This window comes from Oncorhynchus masou, chromosome 32 (genome assembly GCF_036934945.1).
Source record: "Oncorhynchus masou masou isolate Uvic2021 chromosome 32, UVic_Omas_1.1, whole genome shotgun sequence".
Classification (NCBI taxonomy): Eukaryota; Metazoa; Chordata; class Actinopteri; order Salmoniformes; family Salmonidae; genus Oncorhynchus; species Oncorhynchus masou.
The window spans coordinates 53,165,449-53,192,148 of NC_088243.1; the positions used below are offsets into that span (position 1 = coordinate 53,165,449).

At 44.8% G+C, this 26,700-nt stretch overlaps 1 protein-coding gene across 1 annotated transcript in view; it reads right to left on the reverse strand.

Moving 5' to 3' along the window:
• LOC135526196 (slit homolog 3 protein-like) overlaps positions 1–26,700 on the reverse strand; it is a 214,525-nt gene that overhangs the window by 179,127 nt on the left and 8,698 nt on the right. Inside the window, exons 3-5 of the mRNA XM_064954354.1 lie at positions 16,839–16,910; positions 14,124–14,195; positions 11,882–11,953 (exon numbers count right to left, since the gene is read on the reverse strand). Coding sequence (XP_064810426.1) covers positions 11,882–11,953; positions 14,124–14,195; positions 16,839–16,910 — 216 coding nt within the window. The remainder of the gene's footprint in view (positions 1–11,881; positions 11,954–14,123; positions 14,196–16,838; positions 16,911–26,700) is intronic.

Here is a 26,700-nt window from a genome sequence, read left to right on the forward strand (position 1 = left end):
CCCGCGGCAAATGTGCTGGTTGTCAGAATTCTTTATCGACCTTGTGTGAAGGGCATCGACTCACTCGGCAAGAGGAGTGAAACAGAGAGGAGACAGAGTCCAGTAGAAGCAGAGAGGCAGGCAGGATGTTGGCGGAGATGTTATATTTCTTTGTTTGTTTTCTCTCCCCTGTGCCTGGATGCACATTGCATAAGCAAAAATCACATTCCAGCTCAGCTCTGTGCTTAGTTCACACTTGCAAAAACAAACCCACCTCCTGCCAATGGTTCCCATAACGTCGCAGTTGACGAGGGAGGTCTTGCAGCACGTAGCTTAAGCCTTGGAAGAATTCTCAGCCTAAACAAAGTTAAAGCCCTTGTCTATGCCTTTCAGATTTCTACATACACAATCCCCCATAATGCCTTTCAAAGTGTACAGGGGTACCAAGCGAGGAACTGAAGGTTGTTTGAATGTCTGACGTAACATATGCCCCGCCCGATCCTACTTCCTCAACAGCTTGAGTGAATATGACTATTAAAATATAACTTGTTTTTAATTGGCTTAAATGCACACTGTATTTACTGAAAACATGTTTAAATCCGGTGTCACTATTCATGTGCCTATCTCTCTCTCTCTCTCTCTCTAGTGGATGATCAGTGTGACTCTGATATCGCCTCTGGACTCCGGCTAAAGACTATAGACAGTACAGAAACAGTTGGACAACATAACAGTTGACTTTAGCTACTGAGGTTCACCTGCCATAGGTGGAAGTAAGATATATGAGCTGAGGAATTGACTAAGATGGACACAGAGAGAGTGAGAAAAAGAGAGCGTGCGAGAGAGAGAGAGAAAGAGAGAGAGAGAAAGGAAAGGGAGTGGAAGTGGGTATTACATTCGTTCTGCCCTTTTGAAACATGTGCAGCCCATTTAAATCCAATTATTATCTCTGCTGGTCGTCATGGGAACCACCTGTGATAAACACCCCGGTGAATAATGGCCCCAAACTATTTCCCAAATTACAGGCACCCTCAATCAACGTAGGGCATTAGGCCTCTTTCCCTCTATCCCTGGTTCCGCGAGAGAGACAGAAAGACAGACAGAAAGATACTGTATCTGATGGGGGTGTGTGTGTGTGTGGGGGGGGCAGTCTGCCAAGAAGGCAGTCTTCATAACCTCTCACTGGAGAGCCACTGACAGCCTGGTGATCCCCGTAAAAATTTACTGGGATCACCGTCAGGAGAGCGTGACAGCAGCATCGACGAATCAAATCCATGAATTTGACCTTGATGATAACATTTGGTTGAATCAGCTCTTCTGACTGTATATTTTGGTGGCGGTGCTGTTTTTACTGTAAGGAAAACAGCCCGTGTCTGAGTGAAAGTGTGAGTAGTTTCGGTGGCGGTGCGGCCCTTCTCCTCCCCTATGGAAGATAATCCCTTAATGGAGCCTAAGCACCAGACATTACAGCCCCTTCTCTGCACTTACACATTATGGACGTCTTATACAACCTTTATGCCCATAGTCAAACAGTCAGTCACCCCTGCAAGCCACTGTAGGCCTACCAGTATTTAACCCTTTCCCCTACCATGTGCTTAGGGTTATGTTCGTTATTGTAAAAAAAATGGCCCTTATTAGCTACAGTACCTATAAGTTACAATGTCTATTACCTACTGTACGTATAACGTAAAATGTGTATTATCTCCAGTACCTATAAGTTAAAATGTGTATTACCAACAGTACCTATCAGTAAAAATCTGCAATGCTACTGAGACATTGAGAGTAAGTTGTTCAGTGGGTTCAGTGAAATGGGTCAGTAGAGGTAAGGGCTGAGTGCAGGACTGGATGGAGAGAAGAAAGACAGGGGCAACCCCAGAGGGACTACCCCTGAACACGGACATGGGTAGATGACACAGAGCCAGACAGCCAGTCGACAGGGCAAGGCGGTCCTCAGGGCAGGCGGTCCTCAGGGCAGGCGGTCCTCAGGGCAGGCGGTCCTCAGGGCAGGCGGTCCTCAGGGCAGGCGGTCCTCAGGGCAGGCGGTCCTCAGGGCAGGCGGTCCTCAGGGCAGGCGGTTCTCCTCACGGCCAGGAAAAACCATCCAGTAAAACCCATCCTCTCTGACCCACACACTGTAAAACACGACTCCCATTCCACACACTCTCTCCTTTCCTCTCCGAGTCCCACAGATGAGAAACCACCCCTGCAAATGGCCTGTTTCCACCCAGACTGGAAAATCACTAGCTATTAGATCAGAGATCTCCTTCATGCTACTACATAGCTGTTGTGTGTGTGTGTGTTTGTGTGTGTGCAAACATGAGTGCGTGCGTGTGTTGAGAGAGAGAGAGAGAGAAGGAAAGTAAGAGAGAGTATGTATGCCTGTCTTTGTGTATGTATGTCTGTGTAATTGTGTACCAAAGACATCTGTGTCTGCAATTACGAGAGCGATAAAGATTGTGAGGTTCATTTGTAGCAATCAGACTTTGCTAAAACAAAATAAATCACCAGTCTAGGCTTTAGGAGCTGCTAGTGACCCAAGAGACCTCACAAACCCCCTTCTCCCCTACCTCTCCCCCTCTCTCTGCCTATGCCTATAGACGGAGTGTATGTGCCTCTCAGAATGGCTGTGTGTGTGACATAGGCCAGCTCCAGGATTGCAGTAAAGTTTCCAGCAGCAGCACACATGGGGGCCGGCACGCTCCTTGTCTGCAGAACTAACAGAGTCCCCAGAAGCAGAAACAGCAGTATACAGCAGTGGGTGGCTGTGCAGGCCCCACACCATGCAGGGAGATTTATATGGGCCTCAGTCCCATCCGATCCCAACTGTAAATAATGCTGCAAAATTCCTCTCCTGATCCACTGTCTGTCATCTTAACAGCATACTGTACATATACTGTGGTGTCTCAATATATCGCAATATACTTCCTGATATATATATATATATACTCAACATATGAATGACTATATATACACCATATATGCAAAGGTATGTGGACACCCCTTCAAATGAGTGGTTTCGGCTATTTACGCCACCCCGGTTGCTGACATGTGTATAAAATTAAGCAAACATCCATGAAATCTCCAAAGACAAACATTGTCAGTAGAATGGCTGTACTGAAGAGCTCAGGGACTTTCAACGTTGCACCGTCATAGCATGCCACCTTTCCAACAAGTCAGTTCATCAAATTTCTGCCATGCTAGAGCTGCCCTGGTGCTGTTATTCTGCCCTGCTAGAGCTGCCCTGGTGCTGTTATTCTGCCCTGCTAGAGCTGCCCTGGAGCTGTTATTCTGCCCTGCTAGAGCTGCCCTGGTGCTGTTATTCTGCCCTGCTAGAGCTGCCCTGGTGCTGTTATTCTGCCCTGCTAGAGCTGCCCTGGAGCTGGTATTCTGCCCTGCTAGAGCTGCCCTGGTGCTGTTATTCTGCCCTGCTAGAGCTGCCCTGGTGCTGTTATTCTGCCCTGCTAGAGCTGCCCTGGAGCTGGTATTCTGCCCTGCTAGAGCTGCCCTGGTGCTGTTATTCTGCCCTGCTAGAGTTGCCCTGGTGCTGTTATTCTGCCCTGCTCGAGCTGCCCTGGTGCTGTTATTCTGCCCTGCTAGAGCTGCCCTGGAGCTGTTATTCTGCCCTGCTAGAGCAGCCCTGGTGCTGTTATTCTGCCCTGCTAGAGCTGCCCTGGTGCTGTTATTGTGAAGTGGAAACGTCTAGGAGCAACAATGGCTCAGCTGTGAAGTGGTAGACCACACAAGCTCACAGAATGGGACCGCCGAGTGCTGAAGCACATAGTGCGTAAAAATCGTCTGTCCTTGGTTGCAACACTCAATACCAAGTTCCGAATTGCTTCTGGAAGCAACATCAGCACAATAACTGTTATTCGGCAGCTTCATAAAATGGGTTTTCACGGCCGAGCAGCTGCACACAATCCTAAGATCACCATGCACAATGCCAAGTGTAGCCTGGAGTGGTGTAAAGCTAGCCGCCATTGGACCTTGGAATAGTGGAAACGCTTTCTCTGGAGGGATGAATCACACTTCACCATCTGGCAGTCCGACAGATGAAAATGGGTTTGGGCGGATGCCAGGAGAACATTACCTGCCCGAATGCATAGTGTAAACTGTAAAGTTTGGTGGATGAGGAAAAATGGTCTGGGGCTGTTTTTCATGGTTCAGGCTGGCCCCCTTAGTTCCATTGAAGTGAAATCTTAACACTACAGCATACAATGACATTCTAGACAATTATTCCAACTTTGTGGCAACAGTCTGGGAAAGGCCCTTTCCTGTTTGTTTCAGCATGACGATGCTCCCGTGCACAAAGTGAAAATGGTTTGTCGAGATCGGTGTGGAAGAACTTGACTGGCCTGCACAGAGCCCTGACCCCAACCCCATCGAACACATTTGTGTAGAATTAGAACGCAGACTGCGAGCCAGGCACTAATGCTCGTGGCTGAATGGAAGCAAGTCCCCGCAGAAATGTTCCAACATCTAATGGAAAGCCTTCCCAGAAGAGTGGAGGATGTTATAGCAGCATAGGGAAGGACCAGCTCCATATTAATGCCCATGATTTTGGAATGAGATGTTCGACGAGCAGGTGTTCACATACTTTTGTACTGTATATCTTAAATCTTTTCAATCTGTCTTGAATATCTTATGAGGAAACATAACAATTGTGTGCTTAAAAAACCCGGACCCGAGCAGCCAGGTTTAAAAGCCCCTCAAGAAAAATAAAGCTACAATTCAAAACAGGGTTGATTATTTTTCCTCTGCTCGGTGAGAAAAGCAGTCAACAAAAGGTCCTTTCTATTCTGCTCGTGACACGGAGGATATCTCAGTTCTTCCCGGTCCAAGTTTCCAAAGACACAGCTGTTTTTAATTACGCTTCACATGTAAACCTTAATTGTGATTAAACAAACATTGTGTGAGTGCTGTTGGCTGCTAAGAAAGCTCATCCATAGCCTGTAGCTTACAAAACTCAAATAAGTCAAGGGAAGGTATTAACAGTAACAAAATATGCAGTTTAAAAGCTACCTCCTATTGCATGTTTCCTCACCTTTATTTGGACACTCAATTGCTACCACATGTTTCTTTGCTATTTTAGTACACACCACATACATATACATTATTTGCTCTATAAAATAGACAGCCAACTCCCGACAACATTTCATAGCCTCTCACCCTCTAGCTGGTAACTTTCGAGTGGTAAGGTGTTGCTGCCGGGAACTTAAAGACATGTTGGCTGCCAGAGCGCGTGCACACAAACACAATCCGAATAAAGTTCCCCGGCAAACATTCCTTCCTCCGCTCCTCGCAGGGTCGATAAATGCTGAGGTGAGACAAAGCTGTTGGGATGCCAGATTTCACGTTGCCATTTATTCATTCCTTCTGTCAGCAGAAACAAAAACGATCATGCAAGCAGCATCCCCCAGTGGGAATTGCTTTGGGTCTGTGTTCGACCTGCCCAGATTGCGCTTCGAATTTCCAGATACTTGACAAGGTTAAGTACCTACTGGCAATGACATATCGTCTCGGACAGGAAACAGCAGGGGGGCGGCAGAGAGCGAGAGACAGAGAGCAGTAATTGACAGATCTCCCATTGGAGCATAATTGGCTATATTAAGTTTCACTGTTTGATCTTGTCCCGTGGGACCGCCTACCAAGCCAACAGCTCCCACTCAGAACACTGCATACTAACCAAAAACACAACAACAAAACGTCACTGCCTCCCATGCCGACAGGACAGCGAACCCCTGCAACAGTCCAGGAAGACAACTATGCAGAAGTGGAATGGAGAATAGAGCACCCTGCTGCAGCGGAGATAAACCAGACAAGGCATCTGCTGAACATAATCTGCTAAAATATATACATGAATTCTTTCTTTGTTATTAGCAGAAATACATTTTTGGAAAAGCAACCAATTATCATTATGAGTTCTCGTTTCGATAAGTGACCCAGTAAAGGGTTAAAGTTAACTCATGTAAATATATGTAGCCTCAGAAACAAAGTTCATGAGATTAGTAATTTGCTCATCTTAGATAATATTATTATTATTATATTAGCCATTTCTGAGGCTCACTTAGACAGCACCTTTGATGATAGAGCAGTAAGAATACAAGGATATATCATCTATAGAAAAGACAGGAATGTCTACGGGGGAGGTGTTTCTGTATATATTCAGAGCCATATTTCTATAAAGCTCAGAGAGGCAAATGAAGTAGAAGTGCTGTGGTTACAGGTTCACCTGCCTCATCTGAAGCCTCTTCTTTTTGGGGGCTGCTATAGACCACCAAGTGCAAACTGTCAGTACCTGGAGAATATGTGTGTGGTGCACTGGTGTAACGCAGTTTCTCTGGACCCCCCTGCAAGGTCGCATTTGCCCCCCCCCCCCCCACCCCTCTTAAAATAAAATAAAAATGGAATGTGTCAGCCAGACAGCCACTCACAAAGTATAGACTGCCAATCGCTGTCCATGGTGCTGGAATTGCAACATGTCTATACAGCTGCATGCCTATCAAATCGATGGTAGGCTTTCTGTGGTGCCAGGGCATGTACAGTTTTACCTAATTGATAAATATTTATGCCTAGGCCTATTTGGTCGTCATTTTCTCATGTTAAGCCTAACGCTTCACAAAGCTGTGCCCCAGGGGTGTCAAACTGACTCCATGGAGGGCCTAGTGTCTGCAAGTTTTTGGATTTTTCCCCTTTCAAATAAGACCTAGACAACCAGGTAAGGAGAGTTCTTTACTAATTAGTGACCTTAATTCATCAATCAAGTACAGGAGATGAGTGAAAACCTGCAGACACCCAGCCCTCCGTGGAATGAATTTGACACATGCTGTACACGGTGTCAGAAAGCAGCCATTATTAGGCTGCTGGCTGGTGACAATAATGTCATTACTTGTTCAGTCATTAAAGTTGGAAATTCAGACATGGCAAATTGTAAAATGTATTTCTGATGCAACAGCATACTAATCAGCTACCAATAGATTTAGTTAATTATGCAACGGCCCTATATAGGCCGCCTGAACCTGCATGACATGAGCCGTCGTAGCGCTCTCTCCGAGCTTGGATAGACATTTGTTGTGCATAAAACCATTCTGTTAATGCCAATTATTACAGTCAGTCCACCCTCAAAACACGAGCTTACTAGGGATTGTTTCATTATGCAGTGTACTATCTATAGCTATATACCAGATTTAGCTGCCATTTATAAACTGTTTATAAAAATGACACATCAAATAGCCTAACAATGAGGGAAAAAAGTAGTCAGCTTGAGGATAAATTCAGCCACTATTTATTGTTGAGCTCAGTGGGTTTTGTCTGGCTAATAGCCTACACAAATGGCCTAAGAGACTCCCCTGGTCTCTTGGAGTCCTCCTTTATTGTGTGTAAATGTATTCACCACGGCCTGTAGGTCCAGGTTGCAGGCCCAACTGTTTCCTATACTGAGTATTGCCAACCCAGACAGTCTTTCCTGAGACGTTGTGAATTATATGTCCATTGCGATACACACAATTTAAACTTAGCGTGGGAATGATATACACTTAGTGAAGATATACCAGAGACCAGGGACTGTTCATACTGCAACCAAACAACTCAAAAGCCAGTTCACCAGCATGAAGGAAATCGTAAACCTCTTTTTTTTTGTTCAAGCCCTCAAAAACTGTTGCCCGCAAAAGATGATCATCTGTTTGCATCTGCCAATTTATTAGCTGTTCAGTATACCGACGGCCTGTCCCCGGAGCTTCCTGTACAGTTCATATCTTTCTGTAACGTGTTGATGCCGGCAATGAAAGACAACGAAAGGCTCAAGTAAGGATGTCACAGAACTGCTCTATATGAAGCACCCCTCCCTTCTGCCCAGCTTCCCTGATGTTGCTACGGCAACCAAGCTGTTTTTACCATCCCTGTACCTGTAGCTTCTGCGGAGAGATCGTTTTCTAGACTAAAACTCATAAAGAACTACCTAAGGAAGTATTAGGCTCTCGGATTGATAAGCGCTTTTGACCACCTGAGCAAGCCCCACTCATAGCACTCTCATAGCCTTGACCGTGGCATTTGTTCACCGATATCCCCTCATACTTTCCATCAGTTGAGTTGTTTCTTTTTCAAGGCCTGGGGCACTTTTAGCTTCCTAGTACACATGGAAATTAAACATGTTTTATTAATGACTTTGAAAAAAAAATACATTTTCAAAACTGTCTTTGTCATTATGGGCTATTGTGTGTAGATTGATTAGTAAACCAATTTAATACTTTTTTTGGAATAAGGCTGGAATAAGTCAAGGGGTCTGAATACTTTCTGAAGGCACTGTATATATGAAAAGTGTGTAAATAGTATTTTTGTTGTCTCTTTCCATTATATAAGTCATTTTTATTATTATTACATTCAATTCAAAAAGTAAAAAAATATCGTATGTTGTTCTTGGCTATAACTGTTCTGTACTTTGTCATGTTATTTGTATGTTTTATGTGGGCCCCAGGTAGAGTAGCTGCTGCATGTGTAGTAGCTAATGGGGATCCGAATAAACTAAACTAAACAAAACAAAACGTTTTGTATCTACCAACAAGCTGTGCCCCGTCCGGTTCTCATTGGCTCAGAAGCAGAGCTCCAATGTCTTTGTAGCTTGTATTTATCTAAATATGTCTTTGGAGTAAATCACAAAGCTGTCTGGCCTCCAGAAACTGGCTGAGTGCAGCCCTATTTTGGAAGACATTTGGCTTGCATTCTGGGAGAGCTTCATTTCTCTGAAAACAATCAGAGGGCCCAATGGCTGAGCTGCGTGCCAGGGCTCCATGGTTTATGCATTCGGGACGTATTGAATTATTAGGCAGATATCGGAGGCAGGAGGAGCATTGTGGTCAGGCAGTACACAGCCACACAGCCTGTTTGCCAGCTTAAGAGCTTTAAAGAGAAACACTGATATGGGGTGCTACAGTAGCCTACATGCATGTCTGTTCTGCAGGCCTTGGTTTAAAGCACCGTGCTTTAACACAGAGAAGAAGACTAGGAAAAAGCTCAATCTGCTGCTTCTGTGTGTTCGCTAAATCAGTCCTCGTCCAACAGGCGTGAGAAACGAAATGTGCGGGAGAGTTATTTGTTTCTAGCAAATATGGAGTCCCGTGAAAACCAAACAAACTGGAACTGGAGCCAAAGTGATGGGAAAACAGCAGAACGATTCCTGACACGATAACAAACTGTGGGCAAACGATAGCAGAGTTTGGAAGGGGCTGGGGGGGAGAGGGGGGTGGTTGGGAGGATGGAGTGGGGATGTAGCTGGCCCATGCCCAGACTCTAGCACCGAGCAGGCATCCAACTACTTCTTCTTCTGGCAGAATCAATCACAGTGAGTTACCACCACTACACTGCTGGCCATAGCATTTAGACAGGCTAACTACTCTACTCACTAATGGATAATTGCTCACCAAGATTGAAGGGAGGACTCTCAATTGACTAGAGGGGTGGGGGATAAGAAAACATTGTGCATTACGCCCTCCATGCGCACCAATCACATACAACCTGAGCAAGCCTTTGGCAGGGAGTGGTTGAGTCCCATGGGTATTGCTGGCTGAAATATCCTGCGTTCAAACACCACAACATGGGGGCCTGACGACCGACCAGCCAGTCAGGAGGAAGTGGAGTTAATACGGGGGGCCTCATCCCAGTCACCATTAATAAACAGGAGCAGGCATCTTCATGGACTCCCTCTAATTCTTCATTTGCTTTCCATTAGCCATCAGGTTGAAGACGTCTAGAGGGGCAGTCAGTGAATAGGAGGAGGAGGATAGAGATATAGAGCAGAGAGAGAAATAGAAAGAGAGGGACAGAAATCCCCTGCTAGATAGAGAGCTATCCTTGCAGAGAGAGAGAGAGAGAGAGAGAGAGAGGGAGAGAGAGAGAGAGAGAGAGAGAGAGAGAGAGAGACAGAGAGACAGAGAGACAGAGAGAGAGAGAGGCCCCTGCTTCCTTGGCCCACACAGACAGTGCTCTGCAGAGCGGAGCTGCAGTCTCAGCCCTGTAACTCTAACCGCATTCCTTCCAAGCAGAGTGGGCCTGCACAGGGAGCGCTGACCACAAACGCCCCAGCCAGCAGCCCAGTGGCTCCATCATGATCATCCATGATCCATGATCCATCCCACCGACCCAGGCCAGGCCCAGGCTAGCCTCCCTCCCCCAACCCTAACCTCCACCAACTCTGGGGCACCAGGCTCCAGCTCTCCTACCCCACCACCACCACCACCACAACCCTCACTGTCCATGGCCCCATCAGCCAATACCTGAGCCTGCCTGTGGATGTAGCTGTGAGGCAGTCTGATCGGTCACCCCTGTCTCCAGCTCATCTATTATGCATTTGTTTGCATGATGGCACATTCACATCAAAGTCCCCCGGACCGACGGGACAGACCATGTTTCGTTTCTTTTCACTTCCTCTCCCTCGGTCTTGACTCTTGCAGCTAAGTTAATGGATGCAACCATTACCTTTCTCTGACCTGACCCAAAGCAGCAGAATGTTTCCTGGAACGCTGGCTAGTGCGAAGGGCGAGGGCAAGACTCACATCAAATAAACCTGTTGGACCGTGATGCGCTGCGTATGCTTTCTACAGCTGCCTCAGCCTGGCCGGCCCGAGCAGGGTCTTTAATACCAGGGTTAGGGGTTAGGCAATTCATATCACACTACCATAACAGATAATAACCAAGTATGACAGGGAGAGGTCATGAACCCCTCGTAAACCACCTCTCTCTCCGACCAGATTAGGACAGCCTTCATTACAGGATAGTTTAGTCATAGCAAAACTTCACCGGATAAAGAACTCAAACGAACTTTGGGGGGAAACTTCAGACACTATAATTTAAATTTGCTGATGGGAAAAGGATAAGAAACAGAGAGATTTACAGTATTCGCTTTGTCCATTCTTTCCACTCCTTAGAAACGGTCTGGGATTGTAAAGAATGCCTTATTAACCTCTGATAAATAAATACAAAAAAATACTAAATTCATTGCCAATAATGCTTTTATGGTGGAGCAGAATAGGGAGGAGAGGAAATTAAACTGTCATTCTCAACAAGTGTTTCTGAGACAGCATCGATAGCCCAGAGGAGAAACACAAACTGCTGTTGAATTGGCAGCGGAGAGTCTCGTTTCTTTAAACAGAGCCATGACTGCTGTCGTCAAACGCGGATCAAGTCATCACCGTTACATGGAGCCGCACAGTGTGAACAAATAGGCTGTGAATTCATCTCTGGAGTAATCTCCAAAACAATGAAGGGAACAAAGACAATTTTGAAAGAGATTAACATATTATTTGGCAGTTCCAATCTCTCTGTTTTCCTAATGGAAACATTTCACAGTAGAACAACAACTAAAAAAATACACTAAACCCAAGTTAATAGAGCCCCAACGCTGCCCCAAAGTAAACACTAGTAAAGTTCAGGGCCGGTTGTCGGTTCCACACAGGGCGAACCTGAGTACGAGTGTTTCTCTGAGGACCGGCTCTAGTCCTCCTTGACAGCAAAGCTAACGGCTGCGGTGTGACCAGGCCATGCATTCAAAGGGCTCGGCGAAATGGATATTCAAGAATAAAAATTCTGCAGTTACCCCCTCCGGTCCCAGGAAAACATTCCCCCTAGCACACCTTCACCTCAAGGACAGGAGTACAGAGCCGGGCTGTGTCACCTTACACCTAGCAGGGATCCGCAACCCAAATAAAAGCCCAACATCTGGGGGGGTTAAAGAATAATAACACGGTGACTGTCCCTGCACTGACCGCAAATCTCCTCTCCTCTTCCAACTGTATGGGAAGCTAAATATTTCAGCGGAAACCCCCATCCGAGACAATGATTGAAATTAAAACAGTGGGGAAGTTGACTTTGTTTCCCGGCGATCAGATATCAAAAGAGAAGTAGCATTGTGACTTACAGGCGGCCAAGCTTGGGTGTGGACTGGAACAGCAGCTCTGGGAGAACCTGCAGCTTGTTCCGGTTCAGACGCCTGGAGAGAGAGAGAGAGGGAGAGAAAGGGGGAGAGGAGAGAGAGGGAGAGGAGAGAGAGAGAGAGAGAGAGAGAGAGAGAGCGAGAGGGAGAGGGAGAGGGAGAGAGGAGAGAGAGCGCAAGGGAAGGGCGAAAGCATCAGTCTGGTCAAATAAGCGCTGTTTGATGAGGCATTCAGACATTTAACTATGTGAAATGAATAGAGAACAGTTTGGACTGTGTTTGTGTGTCGTGTAGTGTGAGAGAGACACAGAGAGACAGACTTAGGGAACATTTAAGGGCTGACACATACAGCAACATCAAGCACCATTGTGTTGTGGTACAGCAGGGAACAGAGATCGATGAGAAGGCCGGCGAAATGTAAACGACACACAGACGCTCCAATCAATCAATCAGATTAGAACCTCTGAAGGGGGATGACCCTTTGTTCGCGGAACAGGAAGACTGGGAAAAGCCAATGGCAGCGCCCCAGGTCAAGAGTTCACAGATGGGCTAAAGCGGGTGACTTCCTATGAAAACGGGCATAGGTTATCAGGCTCTGACGTCATCTGAAGCCTTTAAAGGCCATTATCACTGTGGTGAGCCTCTACAGGCTAACATGGGGGGGGGGGGGGTTCCGGATGCTAGGCCTTATCATGGCACCAAAGCCTTTCTCTGAGACAGGGGGTCACAGGGCACAGCTGAGGTATGTGGAGGAAGCCGGGGGAGGTTCTCAGGATGTCATGAAAGAAGCCCTCAGAGCTTGATCACTCTCCCTCTGTCTCCCTCTGTCCTCATCCATCCCTGGCCTGCACAGCCGGATGGATGAGACTAAAGGCTTACCAAACACCTAGCCAGCTAGCATATCTACTTTCCACGCTGTTACGCCACAAATCATTATAGCTCAAAGCAAAGGCCTCAATCTCTGACCTGACCTCAATGAGGAACACAACATTAGGGAGAAGATCAACTGTCACATACGTTGTCAAGCCTGGAATATTCCTATAAGACACATTTGATGTACCACTTGACAACACTGACTTTGATCTAATCGAAGTAAATCAGATCTGTTTTGATACTTTCCTCCACTGATTCCTTAGCTCCATTTCAGCAAAGGTCAACTCCCTCACCCCATTACTTCACTCTACTGACATACATTTCCCTCAGAGAGAGAGAGACAACATGACTGGAGATATGTTCCCATGGCCCTGTCTACGATCTCTGTCAGTGTGATTCTTGTCATGTTACACCGCGGTACTAACGCCCACCTGTCCCAGAGCCAGGGTCATAAAGCGAGAGGTCTATGTGTGCACTGCCCGCCCGTGCCATACAAACAGCACCCTGACCGCCCAAGTCACACATGGGCTCCAGTCAACAGGGCAGGAGTGTCAGTGCGTAGTCTGCGGACATAGGACCCTTCACTCAGACCCGGGTTCCTTTCCAGCCGTATCCAGAACCATACCAGGGTCAGAAGGGGATGACGGGGGCAGGAATGCCAGAATACTGCAAAATTCCAGAGCGGTGTGAAAAGCGGATGGGCCGGCAGAATAACAACCAGGCAGAGTGAGTTCCTGGCAGGATAGGAAGAGGCTGTGACAGAAAGGGGACTTGGCTGGGAGATCTGGGAGATGGTCTGCCCAGGTACTGACGCACATTCGACAGGCGGACTTGGACCATCGTCATGGCTGGCAAGCCTGGGTTTGGTTTAGTTACCAGTGTGTGGTGAGCCAGCTACTTCCAGACCGAAACAAACCCAATGACACAGACAAGGTCAGTAAGCCAAATGTCTAGGTTATTCACTTGGACATCAGAAGCAGTTCCCTCCATGTTGTTTTGACCGAGTAGTCAGTTTCACATCAGAGTGTTAATGTTCACACTCAGGAGTGATGTGGAGGTATGCTTCAACTGTGTCGAGGAGCAGGTGAGAGAGTCACCCACCTTGACTTTTAAATGTAGGTAATCTATATCATCCTTATCTAAATATGCCTTTTTGAGTGCTTCTGAGAGGTCATATATGGTATACACACACACACACGTGCAACGCACACAGATAACAAACACACACACACTTAAGCACACAGAAACAGTGTAAATACCCAAACGTGGTATTAGGGGTGAAACGTTTCTAGAGGGTGTCAGTCTGCTGCAGTGGCTGCTGGGTGTGGAAGTGAGGTCGTCTAGGGATACTTACAGTCTCTCTAGCTGTTTGAGGTCCTGGAACGCCCCCCTCTCAATCACTGTGATCTGGTTGTCCTCTAGGTGCCTGACAGAAAAGAGGGAGACAACATTATAAATCATGGGTTAAACGCAACATGGGGTAAAGCTACAGAACGCCTTTTAGAAGCAAGACCATGTACTCCTTTTCAAAGCAACACCGTCTACTCCTTTTAGAAACAAGACCCATGTACTCCTTTTCAAAACAACACCGTGTACTCCTTTTAGAAACAAGACCCATGTACTCCTTTTCAAAACAACACCGTGTACTCCTTTTAGAAACAAGACCATGTACTCCTTTTCAAAGCAACACCGTGTACTCCTTTTAGAAACAAGACCATGTAACTATAAATGCAGGGTTTTCCTTTGAGGTCTAAATGGGTATTCCTTACTTTAGTCTGTCGAGTGTCTACCCTCTGCTCTGGGAACATCATGTCATGTTTCAGCATCCCTAAGGTTTTCCAGATGCCTTACAAAGGCAGAACATCTCCATCTCCATGGATATGCTGTTTATATTTGTGTCTCTGGATATTAGGGCCAATTTGGAGTGACATGGAGTGACATATATGAGAACCACATGAATCGCAGAGTGACTGATACTCATGGCGGCTTGATACAACCAAGGCCATAAGCAGAAAGTGGAAACGCGAGACAGAAAACATTCTACGCTTCTCATGTGGAATTCCGGTCTTTTGGCAGGAGGCTCTCGGTTATAAATTGTCTTTTAAGCAAATGTTTATACATGTGACTGCTTTACTGCTATTAATACATGTTTTTGTCATATCCGTTTGTCAGGGGGAGATGACACAGTTGGCCTCATCATAAGAGAAATATTCAGAGGCAATTTGTGAAGAATACCGCAGGTTTCCAGACTAACCCATTGGCCTAGCCAAAAGCCAGCAGCTCTAATACCCGTGGATTGGTCTCAGATGGAGCTAGTTAGGCAAAGACCAAAATGTTTAGCCCAAAATAATTGCCTTATTTGGTTGATAAAAGACGAATCCTATACCTTGGATGATGATCTGATATATAAATCTGGTTCCCACAAACATGGGATCAAACTCTCGCTGGTTTATTTATCGACATTTAAGTAAATATTCTCTGAACCCACCAGATGGGGTTATGTGTATCGTGTAGTATAATAGTATTGTTTTCATATAGTTTATGTGGTCCATTATCCATATGGGACATAGGCCAGCAACTACACTATCATGAGGGGCAAGCCAGCAGAGAAAAAGTACCTACAGTAATGTGCTCATCAGCCCAAAACGAAGGGACCAAGGGAATCCCTTAAATGTATGTGTGTGTGTACTCAGATGTCGTTCCCAAGACTTCTACATCCACATGGTTTGGAGTAGGGAAATGTCACTGGCTGACTGCTGTTAATCATGAACCACATAAAGAAAAAGGTAGCCGACCCGTCTGACAGCACTGCAGGACAGACCCTGCTTATTACCACTCCTTGGGCGCTTTCGATTGCCGGTTATTTCTGTCTCCACGCCATCCTTTTACACGCCCTTGTTCAGGAGGTAAAGAGCACCAAGGCGTTGTTAGATTACAGTCATTAGCTCAGCACGCGGTCACACGTGCTCAAGCTCTCTCTCCGGGCAAGAGAGGGGAGGAAGGAGCCCGTCGAGTCAATCGGTGCAACTCCAAACCGATGAGTGTCAAATACTTTCCTTTGTGTATCATCATTGTGATAGCCGTGAGAGGAGTTGGAGGGAAGTTATACTACAGTTGGGTTTTACTGCATGTCATTAGCCAGGTAAAACGTACCAACGCTATGCTTTTTAACCTTGTAAATATTGTGCAATTATGACATTTTGCTTCCATGATTCCACATTTCCATTTGCTTAGTTATTTCCAATGGCTCGTAATCGTGGGATTATAGACAGCTACTTATAGGTTAAACATAAACATTGTAAATTCAAAATGACTTACTTAATCACTATAACCTGTTTCTTTCCTAATGACTATAACCAATGTTTTCTCCCTTAATGACACAAATGCATTAAACAAAGCAACCTGGGTAAGTCCAACTTCAGTTAGGATTTTTATGCAGTGAGACAATTGAGACATGGATTTTTAAACCTTGAGACAATTGAGACATGGATTTTTAAACCTTGAGACAATTGAGACATGGATTTTTAAACCTTGAGACAATTGGGACATGGATTTTTAAACCTTGAGACAATTGAGACATGGATTTTTAAACCTTGAGACAATTGGGACATGGATTTTTAAAACTTTAGACAATTGAGACGGATTTTTAAACCTTGAGACAATTGAGACATGGATTTTTAAACCTTGAGACAATTGAGACATGGATTTTTAAATCTTGAGACAATTGAGACATGGATTTTTAAACCTTGAGACAATTGAGACATGGATTGAGCGTCATTCAGACGGTGAATGGGCAAGACAAAAGATTTAAGTGCCTTTGAACGGGGCATGGTAATAGGTTTTTCACCCTCAGTTTCCCGTGTGTATCAAGAATGGTCCACCACCTAAAGGACATCCAGTCAACTTGTCACAACTGTGGGATGCATTGGAGTCAACCTTGGGGGGTGGGGGGTGCAACTCAATATTAGGAAGGTGTTATTCATGTTTTGGACCCTCAGTGTATATCAACGTTATATCAAATTTGGTCTTATTATCATGCTTATTTGTGAAGGACGGAGGGAATGCTTACAGAACTCGCAGGTTCTTGATGCCAGAAAAGTCAACTTTAGTGATCCTGGTGATGTTATTCCTGTCCAAGTCCCTGAAAGGAGAGAGAGAGAGAGATGTTAGAACGATAATCACACATCATCATAATCAGGGTCAGTCTATCAGTTCTCTATCCACGCTGGTGAACATGGGATGGTAATGCAGAGGTTCCCTGGCCGCGGCCCAAGCAGCACACTGCTCTACTCTGTGGAGATGATGGCGGGGCACGGTGGCTGTGAGGTGGTGTGCTGGGTGTCCATCACGCTGTGGAAGATTGCCCCTGAGGTGTGGAGAAGAGCACCTTCTCTTCAGTCTCTCTCTGCCTTGTGGCCCCTACCTAAGACACCGGGGGCCAAGTCCTTTCATCCCAGAGACTTTGTACCTGACTACCTTACTGGGCAAAGAGGAGCCATCCAGGACTCTCTGAGTGGCCCGAAGCTCTGCTCATATCTCAAACACACTGGGGCCAACAGGTAAGATGCTAGAGTGCTCACCTGTGTGTGTGTGTGTGTGTGTGTGTGTGTGTGTGTGTGTGTGTGTGTGTGTGTGTGTGTGTGTGTGTGTGTGTGTGTGTGTGTGTGTGTGTGTGTGTGTGTGTGTGTGTGTGTGTGTGTGTGTGTGTGTGTGCGTGCGTGTGTGTGTTTGCTCCCTCATGGAAATCCACATACCATTGCGTGGGGATCATAGGCCTGCCTGTAACTATGTCAGTGTGTATTGTATACAGTCCATACTGACAGCATGAATGTAGGACAAGACTGGAGAATGACAAAGGCCTCGAACAAATACACATTGATGTTACTTCTGATTTGATCCATTTTTCTCTCTGGAGCCAAAAGCTTATCTTGCTTGCAGACTGTTACTCCGATTGAACTACTTCTCAGAATGTACGACACAAAGGAAGAATTAGGGAAGAAAAAACACACACATTAAATACACACACACCCTTACACACACTATTGCATGAGCACACGTAAGCACACACAGACACACAGACACACACACACACTCTCACACGCTCACACTAGGGCTGGAAATGGCCAGGAACCTCACAATACGATATTATCACGATACTTAGATGCCGATACGATATGTGCTGCGATTCTCGCGATTCTATATGTATTGCGAATTCATACTGCGATTTTATTGTGATTTGATGTTCCAAGCATATTGCTTACTATATGTCTACTGCAGAGAGACAAGAGAGAGCGTGACGAAATTAGTTTTGATCAGTCAGGGAAATATGTTGGCTCACTACTTAAAAAGAAGATGGAGAACAAGCTATACGATGACAAAGTGTTTTCCCGCAGGTACACCTGACTAGCGCTAGGTAACGCTACCTACAGTACTATTTAAAACATTTTCTAAATCAATATTTGAAGTCAAATATCGATATATTTTCCAAAAAGAATATTGCGATATGTAACTGTTTCGCTCTTCTATCCCATCGCTAACACGCACACACACACACACACACACACACACACACACACACACACACACACACACACACACACACACACACACACACACACACACACACACACACACACACACACACACACACACGGGTCTCCTGACGTGGGGCTCAGTGTATGTTTCTCATAATATAAATAAACATTTATAAATCTGATTTAAAGGCATATTGGATTTCAAAAGACTTCCTCAGCTCTGCGCATAAAGAGCTCTAATGGGAGCCATATTGTGGCCTTAGAGAGGACAAGGGCCTGACTGCTGGTGAAGTCACCCTCCCATTCCTCACTCTTACCCTCTACTCTTTTCTCTCACCCTCTCTCTGCTCTCCTCTCACCCTCTCCCTGCTCTTCTCTCTGCTCTTCACTCTCCCCCTCTCTCTGCTCTCTCTCACACGCTCTCTGTTCCATCTCTTACTCTCACTACTTTTTCTATCGCCCTCCTCACTCTTTCAACTTCTCATTCTGACCCTCAACTCTCTGTCCCTCACTCACCCTCTCTCTCTCACCCTGCCTCTCGGTCCCACACAGCACTATCTCGCTCCCCTTCTCTAACCCAGCGTTCTTCCTCCCTCGCACTACAATCTCTCCTCTCTTATCTCTATCCTTCACTGTTCCCAGCAACTGTTACATCGTGGAAAACATGTTTCACCAGGGAATATAATCAGGCATCGCTACTCAAAGAAGTCAATTAAACAGGCTTTTAGAACGCTGTGATCTGGTATGGGTCAGCAATCGACAAGCGGCTTTTGTGCACCCTGCTGCCCATTGTATGTTTTCATTTGTGTGAGGGATAAGGTGGCAATCCAAACAGCAGGTGTTCAGGGCCTCACAATGCCCACCCCCAGGCCACCCCACCTACTCAAGGCCTTTAAACCACTGAACCAACTAGTCTGGGACAGAAGCTGACAGAGTGTTTTACTTTCCTCGGGCGAAATCACTTACAAGAGCACTTTATTGATGCATCGACCGACCGGACAAGAAAATACATTTATTTTAGCCCAGGAACATTATGTTGCTCTATGTAACGAAAAGGCCCCCAAAAGCCCCTTCAAATCCATGGGTGAAGAATTTTTACAAAAACACATAAACGATCTCTCTTTTCTCCATCTTACACTTTGCTTCACAATGTGCTTCCTGCTGTAATCTCCTTTTATTTTCCTTGAAGCTGAAGTCGCCTGGTCTTCCACAGCAGGTATGCTCCACTTCCTTCTCAAAGCCTCTAAACCATGTTCGGAATCTTCATTGAGTTACTCCTCTCATGCTCAGAACTACACCATATACAGTGCCTTGCGAAAGTATTCGGCCCCCTTGAACTTTGCGACCTTTTGCCACATTTCAGGCTTCAAACATAAAGATATAAAACTGTATTTTTTGTGAAGAATCAACAACAAGTGGGACACAATCATGAAGTGGAACGACATTTATTGGATATTTCAAACTTTTTTAACAAATCAAAAACTGAAAAATTGGGCGTGCAAAATTATTCAGCCCCCTTTAAGTTAATACTTTGTAGCGCCACCTTTTGCTGCGATTACAGCTGTAAGTCGCTTGGGGTATGTCTCTATCAGTTTTGCACTTCGAGAGACTGAAATGTTTTCCCATTCCTCCTTGCAAAACAGCTCAGGCTCAGTGAGGTTGGATGGAGAGCATTTGTGAACAGCAGTTTTCAGTTCTTTCCACAGATTCTCGATTGGATTCAGGTCTGGACTTTGACTTGGCCATTCTAACACCTGGATATGTTTATTTTTGAACCATTCCATTGTAGATTTTGCTTTATGTTTTGGATCATTGTCTTGTTGGAAGACAAATCTCTGTCCCAGTCTCAGGTCTTTTGCAGACTCCATCAGGTTTTCTTCCAGAATGGTCCTGTATTTGGCTCCATCCATCTTCCCATCAATTTTAACCATCTTCCCTGTCCCTGCTGAAGAAAAGCAGGCCCAAACCATGATGCTGCCACCACCATGTTTGACAGTGGGTATGGTGTGTTCAGGGTGATGAGCTGTGTTGCTTTTATGCCAAACATAACGTTTTGCATTGTTGCCAAAAAGTTCAATTTTGGTTTCATCTGACCAGAGCACCTTCTTCCACATGTTTGGTGTGTCTCCCAGGTGGCTTGTGGCAAACTTTAAACGACACTTTTTATGGATATCTTTAAGAAATGGCTTTCTTCTTGCCACTCTTCCATAAAGGCCAGATTTGTGCAAAATTCGACTGATTGTTGTCCTATGGACAGAGTCTCCCACCTCAGCTGTAGATCTCTGCAGTTCATCCAGAGTAATCATGGGCCTCTTGGCTGCATCTCTGATCAGTCTTCTCCTTGTATGAGCTGAAAGTTTAGAGGTACGGCCAGGTCTTGGTAGATTTGCAGTGGTCTGATACTCCTTCCATTTCAATATTATCGCTTGCACAGTGCTCCTTGGGATGTTTAAAGCTTGGGGAATCTTTTTGTATCCAAATCCGGCTTTAAACTTCTTCACAGCAGTATCTCGGACCTGCCTGGTGTGTTCCTTGTTCTTCATGATGCTCTCTGCGCTTTTAACGGACCTCTGAGACTATCACAGTGCAGGTGCATTTATACGGAGACTTGATTACACACAGGTGGATTGTATTTATCATCATTAGTCATTTAGGTCAACATTGGATCATTCAGAGATCCTCACTGAACTTCTGGAGAGAGTTTGCTGCACTGAAAGTAAAGGGGCTGAATAATTTTGCACGCCCAATTTTTCAGTTTTTGATTTGTTAAAAAAGTTTGAAATATCCAATAAATGTCGTTCCACTTCATGATTGTGTCCCACTTGTTGTTGACTCTTCACAAAAAAATACAGTTTTATATCTTTATGTTTGAAGCCTGAAATGTGGCAAAAGGTCGCAAAGTTCAAGGGGGCCGAATACCTTCGCAAGGCACTGTATACAAAAGTATGTGGTCACCCCTTCCAATTAGTGGATTCGGCCATTTCAGCCCGACACGTTGCTGAAAGGTGTATAACATTGAGCACACAGACATGCAATCTCCATAGACATTGGCAGTAGAATGGCCTTACACTGAAGGGCTCAGTGACTTTCAATGTAGCATTGTCATACAGTAGGATGTCACCTTTCCAACAAGTCAGTTCGTCAAATTTTTGCTCTGCTAGAGCTGCCCCGGTCAACAGTAAGTGCTGTTATTGTGAAGTGGAAACGTCTAGGAGCAACAACGGCTCAGCCATGAAGTGGTAGGCCACACAAGCTCACAGAACTAAATCACTGAGTGTTGAAACGCATAGCGCTGGGGTGGGCAACTCCAGTCCTCGGGGGCCTGATTGGTGTGACACTTTTTTTCCATCCCTAACAAACACAGCTGATTAATCGAATTGCATTCTAAACTGAAGATCATGATTAGGTGATTATTGGAATCTGGTGTGTTAGCTGGGGCTTGGGCAAAATTGTGACACCAATCAGGCCCTCGAGGACTGGAATTGCCCACTCCTGTTAGCGGGTAAAAATCATCTGTCCTTGGTTGCAACACTAACTACTGAGTTCAAAACTGCCTCTGGAAGCAACATCAGCACAAGAACTGTTAGTCGGAAGTTTCATGAAATGGGTTTCAGTGGAAACGCATTCTCTGGAGTGATGAAACATGCTTCAACATCTGGCTGACTGACACATCTGGGTTTGGCAGATACCAGGAGAACGCTACCTGCCTGAGTGCATAGTGTCAACTGTAAAGCTTGGTGGAGGAGGAATAACGGAGCTGTTTTTCGTGGTTCTGGCCAGTCCCCTTATTTCAAGTGAAAGAAATCTTAACGCTACAATATACAATGACATTCTAGACAATTCTGTGCTTCCATCTTGAGGCAACAGTTTGGGGAAGGCCCTATCTTGTTTCAGCATGACAATGCCTCCGTGCACAAAGCAAGGTCCATACACATATGGTTTGTCGAGATCGGTGTGAAAGAACTTCACTGGCCTGCATAGAGCCCACCTTAAACCTATCGAACACCTTTGGGATGAATTGGAACGCCAACTGCGAGCCAGGCCTAATCTCCCAACATCAGTGCTCGACCTCACTAATGCTCTTGTGGCTGAATGGAAGCAAGTCCCCGCAGTAATGTTCCAACATCTAGTGGAAAGGTCGTTGTCCTGTTGGAAGGTGAACCTTCACCCCAGTCTGAGGTCCTGAGCTCTCTGGAGCAGGTTTTTCATCAAGAATCTCTCTGTACTATGCTCCATTCATCTTGCCACCGCCAAGTTTCACCGTAGCGAATCTTCTTTCTCATGGCCTGAGAGACCTTTAGGTGCTTTTTGGCAAACTCCAAGCGGGCAGCCACGTGCCTTTTACTGAAAAGTGGCTTCCGTTTGGCCACTCTACCATAAATGCCTTATTGGTGGAGTGCTGCAGAGATGGTTGTCTTTCTGGAAGGTACTCCCATGTCCACAGAGGAATTCTGGAGCTCTTTCAGAGTGGACATTGGGTTCTTGGTCACCTCCCTGACCAAGGCCCTTCTCCCCCGATTGCTCAGTTTGACCAGCTCTAGGAAGAGTCTTGGTGGTTCCAAACTTCTTCCATTTAAGAATGAGGGAGGCCATTGTGTTTTTGCAGACCTTCAATGCTACACACATTTTTTGGGACCATTCCCCAGATCTGTGTCTCGACACAATCCTGTCTCGGATCTCTATGGAAAATTCATTCAACCTCATGGCTTGGTTTTACTCTGACATGTATTGTCAACTATGTGACCTCAAGTTGTAGAAACATCACCAGGATGATCAATGGAAACAGGATGCACCTGAGCTCAATTTTGAGTCTCTTGCAAACGGTTTGAATACTTATGTAAATAAGATATTTTGTTTTTGCTTCTTTATACATATGCAAAACATATATATAAAACCTGTTTTTGCTTTGTCATTATGTGTTATTGTGTGTAAACGGACAAGAAAAAAACATGTATTTAATACATTTTTGAATAAGGCTTTAACATAACGTGTTACAAATTTCCAAATGTGGAAAAAGTGAAGGGGCCTGAATACTTTCTGAATGCAATGTGTGTATGTAAGCGGCCATTTAATTTGATATAACATTATAATGTCTTTCATTTACATTGTATTAGGGCGAATGTGGTCAGAACTGATGAGAACATTCCTTCCTCAAGCACTTACATGACCATATTACACGGAACAGTTTACAAGTAATGTGAGATCTACAATTAACATAGCAGACATTTTAAAGTTATCATGTTCTCGTTGGAATGTTCACTGATTTATGTAACTACACAGATCTGCACAGGCCATTGAATGATGGCTACCATCACAAATATTTCCAGATCACACACAAACTACAAGACATTTGAGACTTTACTGCAGATGATGCAATGCTTTTCTAAGGCTCTTATCAGGATATTGGTGGTTTCCAGGGAGGAACGTGGCCCATTGCTCCCTCCTTCCCTCCCTACCGCAGTCCTCCCTTTTTTCCAGCACATTCAAGCTCTTCCCTCTTCCCAGTCCTGTGTGTTTTCCTGTTGGAAAGCCACTTCATTTCCACTTGTGACAGATCAAATAGGGAGTTTTGTAACTCAATCACGAGTCTGAGGAATCAAATATTCTCTTTCTGCCTTCCTTTCATCTCCTCCACAAGGGTCTGGATGCAACACATTCAGTGCCTTGCAAAATAATTTACCCCCCTTGGCGTTTTTCATTGCATAATAACCTGTAATTTAAATGGATTTTTATTTGGATTTCAGGTAATGGACAGACACAAAATAGTCCAAATTGGTGAAGTGAATTTTTTTTAAATTAACAAATATTTTTTTTAAATGTAAAACTGAAAAGTGGTGGGTGCATATCTATTCACACCCTTTGCTATGAAGCCCCTAAATAAGATCTAGTGCAACCAATTACCTTCAGAAGTACATAATTCATTAAAAACAGTCCACCTGTGTGCAATCTAAGTGTCACATGATCTGTCACATGATCTCAGTATATATACACCTGTTTTGAAAGGCCCCAGAGTCTGCAACACTACTAAGCAAGGGGCACCACCAAGCAAGTGGCACCATGAAGACCAAGAAGCTCTCCAAACCTGCCAAGATAGGGCCCCCCACCAAAACTCACGGACCAGGCAAGGAGGTCATTAATCAGAGAGGCAACAAAGAGACCAAAGATAACCCTGAAGGAGCTGCAAAGCTCCACAGTGGAGATTGGAGCATCTGTCCATAGGACCACTTTAAGCCGTACACTCCACAGAGCTGGGCTTTATGGAAGAAAGGCCAGAAAAAAGCCATTGCTTAAAGAAAAAAAATAGCAAACACGTTTGGTGTTCGCCAAAAGGCATGTGGGAGACTCCCCAAACATATGGAAGAAGGTATTCTGGTCAGATGAGACTAAAATGTAGCTTTTTGGCCATCAAGGAAAACACTATGTCTGGCGCAAATTCAACACCTCTCATCTCCCCGAGAATACAATCCCCACAGTGAAGCATGGTGGTGGTAGCATCATTTACATCAGCAGGACTGGGAAACTGCTCAGAATTTAAGGAGTGATGGATGGCGCTAAATACAGGGGAATTATTGAGGGAAACCTGTTTCAGTCTTCCAGATTTGTAAGACTGGGACGGAGGTTCACCTTCCAGCAGGACAATGACCCTAAGCATACTGCTAAAGCAACACTCGAGTGGTTTAAAGGGAAACGTTTAAATGTTTTGGAATGGCCTAGTCAAAGCCCAGACCTCAATCCAATTGAGAATCTATGGTATGGCTTAAAGATTGTACACCAGCGGAACCCACCCAACTTGATGGAGCTGTAGCAGTTATGCCTTGAAGAATGGGCAAAAATCCCAGTGGCTAGGTGTGCCAAGTTTATAGAGACATACCCCAAGAAAATTGACTTTTTATTGACTTGGGGGGGGGTGAATAGCTATGCATGCTCAAGTTTTCAGTTTTTTGTCTTATTTCTTGTTCGTTTCACAATAAAAAATATTTTGCATCTTCAAAGTTGTAGGGATGTTGTGTAAAACAAATGATACAACCCCCACCCAAAAAATCAAGTTTAATTCCAGGTTGTAAGGCTACAAAATAGGAAAACTGGGGGTGAATACTTTCACAAGCCACTGTACACGCACGCTCACACCACTGGGCACCAATGTTACTGCATTCCTAGGGCGACAAATCAACCCTGACATCTCTGTGGAGAGTGCCCCTTCAAAACACATTATCATAGACACCAACATAACATGCAGGGTGACCACATTTAAAATACCCAAATTATGTGACAAAGGGATGATAATTGCGGGACATTCACAGGTCAGTGTAGTCTTACGGTACATTCATTTTTTTTTGGGGGGGGGTGTCCTCTCCAAGTTTAGCTGGAATTTAGGCCAAAAGGATTTTACAAATGTGATTGGTTGACGATATGACATTGGCCTACATGCCAAAATGTGGGACTTTTCCACATAATCCGGGACATGTGGTCACTCTAATAGCGTGTGTATAGGCATAGTTCATGGATCACTTGAGCCTGGCAAACATCTTTAAACTACAGGTAGCTAGCTACATGTAATGATAATAATTGTACACCGTCACCATTACTGCAAATAAACAGGACTCTGACCACTCTCAATACATTCAGGGAGGAGTCACACACACAAAAAGATGGGAAAGGAGATATACAATGAGCTCTGAAAGTATTGGTACTGTAAAAAAAAGTAAAAAATGTTTTGGCTCTGTACTCTAGAACTATGGATTTAAAATGATACAATGACTATGAGGTTAAAGTCAGCTTTCATTTGAGGATATTTTCATCCATATTGGGTGAACCGTTTAAAAATTACAGGACGTTTTGTACATAGTCCCCTCCCCGCATTTTAGAATACGTTTCCAAACACTTTTACATTAATGTGGATGCTATCATGATTCCGGATAGTACTGAATGAATCGTGAATAATGATGAGTGAGAAAGATGGACGCACAAATATCGTACCCCCAAGACACCATTTCAATAGGGGATATGTGGGGGTAGGATATTTGTGCTTCTGTAACTTTCTCACTCATCATTATTCACGATTCATTCAGGACTATCCGTAATCATGGTAACATCCACATTAATGTAGAAGTGTTTAGAAATATTTTTTATATTTTTTTCTTATTTACAATAAAATTGACTCCAAAATGTCACAATACATTTTTTACAATTTCTATTGGGCACAAAATAATCTGAAACACAACCAAAACAAAAAAACAAACGCATCCAACTAGTTTGTAGAGCCACATGCTTGATGTAATCATTGCATGCTAGGAATATGGGACCAAACACTAAACTTTTAATAAACAAGTTCATTTGTCTTAAAATGAAGGGGGGGGGGGTACAAAAAGAGCCGTAATTTATATACGGTTCACCCGA